The sequence below is a fragment of the Alligator sinensis genome, unplaced genomic scaffold (genome assembly GCF_000455745.1).
Source record: "Alligator sinensis unplaced genomic scaffold, ASM45574v1 scaffold1322_1, whole genome shotgun sequence".
Taxonomy (NCBI): domain Eukaryota; kingdom Metazoa; phylum Chordata; order Crocodylia; family Alligatoridae; genus Alligator; species Alligator sinensis.
This window is the reverse complement of record NW_005842116.1, coordinates 408,470-415,339: the sequence shown is the minus strand read 5'-3', so window position 1 is coordinate 415,339 and position 6,870 is coordinate 408,470. Positions and strand designations below refer to the sequence as shown.

The 6,870-nt window shown below is 45.0% G+C and overlaps 1 protein-coding gene across 1 annotated transcript in view; it reads right to left on the bottom strand.

Moving 5' to 3' along the window:
* EIF2D (eukaryotic translation initiation factor 2D) overlaps positions 1-6,870 on the bottom strand; it is a 20,475-nt gene that overhangs the window by 7,542 nt on the left and 6,063 nt on the right. The window contains 5 exon segments of the mRNA XM_025205495.1: positions 1-136; positions 2,472-2,575; positions 3,205-3,250; positions 3,782-3,899; positions 4,428-4,729. Coding sequence (XP_025061280.1) covers positions 1-136; positions 2,472-2,575; positions 3,205-3,250; positions 3,782-3,899; positions 4,428-4,729 — 706 coding nt within the window.

The window sequence follows — 6,870 nt, the reverse complement described above, 5'->3', positions numbered from 1 at the left end:
CGGGGCCATCTTCATTGAGACACCATAGAGCGGGACTATGTCAGGAGGGTGATACAGTGGCTCTCCATCTCCACACTTGCTCTCTGGGGTGGCCGACACTGGGGAAAACCCATCAGGCACCACGAACGACTTAATGCTGAAACACAGCAGAGAAAACAATGGCAGGAAACTCAGTTTGGCAACAATGCAGAGGGCAGGGAGCGCTGTGGTTGTTTGGCACCTACACCATAGAGGAGCTGCAGTCTAGTGTAGCAGCCTTCTTACACCAGGTGCCTAGTCTCCACACTTCTTGCCTTTCTACATACTACAAGCGCAGCAGAGATGCACTGCAGGGCGACTGACTTAAGAACCAGCAGCAATTAGCAGGACTGTCTCTGCACAAGGGATCCTGTCCGGCTGGCTCCCAGTGCTCCACATGTGGGTCTATAGTCACAGTCAGTTTGTTCCAAAACTGCTCCAAGTACTGAATGTGTTCTCAAGTCCAGCTGCCCATTTTATGGGTTTGACAACTGCCTTTTCATTCAGTTTAAGAGGAACTGACACTTTTTGGCCTCCTTTCGAGGAAAGGTTTGAGGAAAGGACTGTCAAAATCCCAGACTAAGGGCCAGGAAATGGCTCCCCTTTCCTCTGTAGGCTCTTGCTCCATAAATCTTAGGGTTACTTGTAACTATCCCTAAGAAGGCCAAATAGGACAGTGCATTTCTGGAAGAAAAAGTGTGCTGCTCCTGCAAGACTGGCCAGCACTACAGAGTCATCCGGTGATGACACACATTGCAATGAATGACACAGCATCACATGGAGCTGTCTAGAGTATCAAAGATTCCAGGGACTTTGGAACAGAAAAGTCAAAGTGAGATCCTGCAGGTCCCACCCATGAGAGAATACAGAAAATACCAGAGGTGAGCAACGGGCTGTGTGACGGGTACAAAGCTAAAGAGGTTGGTTTTGGGGAACATGGGGCCTCGCTGTAGCATGCAGAAAGGATGCTAGGGCAGCTTGCAGGCAGGGAGACTGGTCTTCTTTGATGGCATCAGGGTCACTAAACCAGCAGTAAAAGAGGAGAGCTTGGAGAAGGTGAGGGTGAGTTGTGTGATCGGCATGTCTATCAAGCAAGTATTTGTAATTGGCCTAGGAAGGGCAGCCTGTGGAAGAAAGGTGAAGACATTCTATAAAAGACCATCACCTCTATGTGCACTGGTAACAGAAAGCCACAGGTATGGATCATGGTGCTAACAAACACAATGCTGGAGGGGAGATGTAAGAACCCACTGCTCCCAAGCTAGACAACTGGCTAAAGTGTTCCTCAAGCACTCATGTTAGGGGCGAAAAGAGAAAAAATGCGCTATGGGCCACTTTGTTTTGGGAAATAGACTAGAAGGTGTGTATACTCACGAGTATTTCTGACTAGCGTGTGTGGTGGTTTTCTAACCCAAGCAGCAATGTGCCTAAACCCAGGTGGTTATTTTGGACATCATTTTAACAGACAAAGATAAATGAATTGCAAGACTGGAAGTTGGGGGTTATCTAGCTGTTGGTGATGATCCAATTACTTTCTCTAAGGACAAAGAGGTAAGTCCCAACCATCCACACTGTTATTTGGTGCTTCAAAACAGCTCATTTCCCGAAGAGGAGGAAGATTAAGAGCTAGAACCAACTGGGCAGAAAAATCTTGGATAAAAACCCTGAAAGAAAGCTCGTTCTTCAAGAAAATCTTATAACTTGGCTGAGAAAAAACTCTATTTCATTACCCAGAGAGAAGAATTGTTGCCTAAAAAAATATCAGCCCGATTCAGTGGCAAAGTGAAGACAGCAAGTAAAAAAAAAAAAGCAATTGATATTAAAAGGGAAGAGGAATAGCTAGATAGCAACATGTCACAAATTATGATATGTAAAAAATGAATAAGGAAAGCTAAAGATCTGAAGGAAAAAGTCCATGACTGAAAAAAATAAAGACATTAAGAAAGATAGAATACGGCCAAAAATACTAGTAATGGTATGAAGCTCATTATTACAAAGAGAAAGCAAAATTGTTGTTATTGATACAGGAAGTACATGTGTGGGATTATTTGTATCTATATTTAAAAAGAAACCGGGTGGCATGTTTGTAGCTAAGGTGGATTAAGTACTTTGCAGTTCTTTAGTAACAAAGGAGACTAAACAGTATCTACTAGAAACAAACATACTTAAAAATCAACAGCCATACTGTTTTCACCATGAAGTCCTAAAATAGTTGGTTCTCATTTTTTTTTTTTTTTTTTTTAAAGAAAAACTTGAAATATTGGAGAAATTCCAGGAGACTGCTGTAATGCTGCACTGATACTCAAAAAGGGGAAGTGAGATGGCCCTGATACCAAAAGGCTGGTTAGCCTGATATTGATTCTGGGCAGAATAATGAAAAAGATGAGATTCAATTAATAAGAAATTCAAGGACCCACATGATTTTACATCACTACAAGTTCATCTGAACTTACTCTGGGTGCTTCCAGTCTACGCCCACTATGCTCTCCACGCCTTTGTTCAGCTCCTTCACTTGCAGGATGTTCTTCTGCTGCATGCACTGCAAAAACTTGGAGAACTGAAGGAAACATTGGTCAGACATGTTGGGGGGAAAGGTGAGTCAGGCATCTGCAAACTTGTGTTTTCATGCTGCTAACCAACCCAGGCCACACAGTCTCTGGTTTGGGACCCACATGGTTTTCTCCGCAAGTCAGACAAGTTTGATGAAAAAGGTTCACATTGCAAAAAAACCAAAAAAGACCCTCTTTGCTCCCTTCAATGTAATAATTAGAGCTGGTTGTAAGTTTTCAAGACTTCCATGAGCAGCTCTGCCATCGCTTTGCTTTGTGACCTTCTGAAGCTAATCACTTCAGCTCTCCTAGCCACCTATTGCTTTGAGCTCTAGGGCAAGGACTCCCTTCTCCTGTGGCAAGCACTGCATATAAAGGCAGCCAGACCTCAGGAGGACCACAACCAGATACTACAAGTCCTGTCTGATCTTTTTCTTTTATACCTGGGCCAGGAAGCCTGCGCCCGTGACTTCAGTACAGCCAATACTAAACCAGTGTTGATAGAGAATATAATTTGTGGCTTTGGCACAGGTTCTCTACATGCAGCCTCTGAACATTGTTTTGTACAGAATTTAAGAACCCACTGAAAGCTTATTTCTCCTCTAGCCTCATTTAAATACACGTTGAAAAGTCTCACCTTTTTGTAGCTTGATTTCTTTATGTCCAGTTGTTGTCCTTCTGGGCTATTGATTTAAAAAAAGAAAAAAAAGCAGACATCGGGACAAAAGATTTTCAGCAATGTAAAACAGTTTAAGAATGGGCATGATAAATCCTTCTTAGTAGCCTGGCTAAAGACTGCACATGGGAAGGCCAATTATAGACCTCTGTTTTTGGGTGATGGTGAAGTTGCGCTTATCAATGCTAGCATTCCAGCAGGAAGGCAGAACACAGGGAGCTTTTCCTCTGCACAGGGCCCTCACAGATACAGCATGTCTATAGTCTATATTAAGAACTTGTAGGGAGAAAATTATAGCCACAGTCTTGGAACACGCACAGGTGGAGCATCCTGACTAGCACATGCAAATGTCAGCTAGCTTGAGCTGAATGGCAATCAAATTGTTTAAAAAACCTTTAATGCCAATCCAGCCCTAGAGTGCTGAATTTTCTGCAAGAGACAGAAGCTACACCCAGTGTATTTTACAGCCTCTCAGTAATTTCAATTAAAACCCAGAAACACTTCATGCCACCCCGAGGGCAGGCGTCTTACCACGTACCAGCAGGGGAACATGTGGTTTCGCAGAAAGGTGCTGGTCAGCAGGGGGAGTTCTGACTTCTTCACTTTACATTTCAAAGCTTGGAAAAAGCACTGATGAAACAATTCATCCATTTGCTCTGCAGAGGGGGGAAATACTGTTTATGGGGCCAGAAGAGCAAGAGAGATGCATACAACAGAACTCACTAGAAAGGGTTCTCATTTGTCTGAACTTCAGGTTGCCCTTTATTCTTACACTCAGGTTGTACATTAAGTTAAATCAGCATCCACCCAGCAAGACTGGGAGACAAACGCTTTAATAGTCTAAGGCCATCCTGATACAGCCTCCTCTCTGTGGCTTTGGACAAGTCACTTAACCTCTTTTTAGCCCACAATTATCCTCAAGTAAGGCTGAGTGTGCTTCCCTCCCACTCCAGCACAGTATCCAGATGACGAGGAAGCAGAACCCAGTGGATCTGTTTTAAATGCAATCCTCTTTAGTGTGCCATAGGCTGAATTCAGTGCATGTCTGCCATGCTTATTGCTCAGCCCTTCTATGCACTGTAAAACAGGAAGTGATTCCCAAAACATCACTGTCTGGATTGCTATCCCCTTGCCCAGGTGGCTCATTTGAAACACACAGCTCATTGACTCTCATGCAGAAGTACCTCTTGGTGTCCTGCTGTCCTCAGCATCTGCCTGAGCCTCCACGTTCTCATCCTCAGCTGTATCCGCAGCATCGTTCTCACGTGCTGCCTCCTTTTCTGTCAGCCGCATGCAACCATCTCCCTCCTGAAGGCTCAAACTGCTCATGTCCGTTTGCGTTGCTGGGTCTGCAGGAAGGTTGCCGTCAAGTTCCTCTTCCTCCTCCTCCTCTTCATCACCATCCTCCTGGTCTGTGTTCACCACCTCTACAGGATCCACCACCAGAGGAGCTATTGTGGGTGGGTAAGCTTTGTCTCCAAAGCCCCTTTTAAAAGAGAACAGGAAACATGAAGCAGTTTTCCTCATGTTTCTTTACTGCTTTGATACAGGATGGTTTTCCCCCACATAGCACTGAGATGTCCCACAGTGAAGGTCGTGGCCAGTGGTAGATAACTCCCACATAGCTGTTAAGTACAGATCACGGATCCTGCTCACATCCCCACCCTCCAAACTGTATGTGGTTCCCTGGCTATCTAGTCTATGGCCAGGGATATTGCAGTTCTCCAGTCTGACTTCCTGCATAACCCCAGCTGTAGAGACAGAAAAGAGCAGCTGTGCCCAAGCCTGGAATTATCCTGTGTGCTTTGTATTTCTCTTGATGTTAGCTAAGGTCAAGCAATCCATATTGGAAGGCATGGAAGGAGAAAGATCCATGGCCTCAGAACAGGTTGCAGCACAGGTGATTGTAATAAGCAACCCCCATCCCTGAAGTTTCCATGACATTGGTTAGAGTGGGTCCCAGCCATAAAGACACAGGTGAGTGCGATCATCAAGGAAATGGTACTTAAGGGGTCAGCCACTTGGGCATGGTGGCCAGTGCCCACAATCTGCTCCAGCCAGCTAGCAAAGGTTAGTAGCTCCCGGAGCTTGCCCAGGTAAGTATGCTGACCAAATGCTTAGGACTGTGCATGTGACTGTTTAGCCAAACGTGATCTGTTGAATTCCTAGCCCAGGCCAGAGAATTTCATCTAGCTCCTGCCACCTTCCCCATGGCAAAACAAAAGAATCTCCTGCAGAAAGGGTCTTCAATTCCAGTGCTGCAGGACTTGCCTCATTCCTAGGCAAGCTGGTCCATGGGTTCATTACCCTCTCCTGTGAAAAATCTGCACCCCCCCACACCCTACTTCCAGCCATTACAACTTGTTAGGCCTTTGCTGACTCTGAGTCTGCAAGTGCCCACTGAGCCACTTGAGCTTGCATTCAGTAAGATCAGCCAGAGCCTGTTATCTCTCTTGGTTTGTTTCTCAGGTGTTGATTGCTTTTCAGTCTTATAACACCACATACAAATCCTGCTAGCCATCCCATCAGCAGGACCCACCCCAGGTACATGAGCTCATCACTGGTAAGAGCACAGCTACTTACACTTGCTATCCTCAGTGCATATTTGGACTCATTCGTTAGAACCATTTCTGGTAAAATAAGTGCTCATGATAGTCACCAGCTCGATAGTGCAGGAAGCTGGAATCCTTTGTGTGTCCACAGAACAAGGATAGCACAGTGCCTGTGGTACACTTGTTTTTTCCCTACATTTTCCCCCAAGTTTGATCAGACCCAATGTCTACAAGAGTCAAGAAAGCTGCTTAGTTCTTGGCCTCCTTGTCACTGCGAACACAGGCAGTGCTGGGATGGTGGTTTTGTGCTGTGAGTTCTTGCACTTAAGGGGCTGGGAGCGAGACACTCCCACACCCAATTCGTTTCACCAAGGCTCCTAGATTGCAATTGCAATTCCTTTTTGCTGAGGCTGCTCTCTGAAGAACAGGAGCCAGGGAAGGAGAAACCTTTGGGATTGCAGCCTAAGTAACCAGTCTCCCTTTTGCTGATTGCTCAAGTCTTATAATTTGATCCTGGGTTGATGCAGGCAAAAAAAAAAATCCTTAGCCTTTAGAGAACTAGATTCATACCAGACCAAAGAACAGGTGCAATGTGTGAGGCTGACTGAATTGTAGGTCTGAAAACCATCTCAAGGGCCACCCAGTCCTACCCTCTTAAAGAGATTCAGGATATGCTATTCCTAACCCCTGCCATCTTCCCCCAAGAGATGCTTATCCACATATTGGATAAGCAGCTTCTCTTTTAAGCCTAATCTATTCTAAAGGCCTGAAAGGTATTTGGAAAAACAAAAAGTCCCTTTCCTCCAGAGATCCCCAAACAGACCACAGGGGAAACTGCAACCTTCACAGATGGAACCAGGGGAGCTGTGACTTGTTTTTTTTTTTTTTTTTTTTCCAATGGATGTTGCAGCTCACTGGAAAAAAACAGGCGTCGGTGCATTGCAAAGCTAATTCCCTTGAGGCACTGGCCAGAGAACATTTTTGCAGGCTCTGAAAACAAGCTAGTTGAACACACTGAGGGATTTTTAATGAGGAAAAATACCCGAAGTATCTCTGTGGATAAGAGTTAAAACAA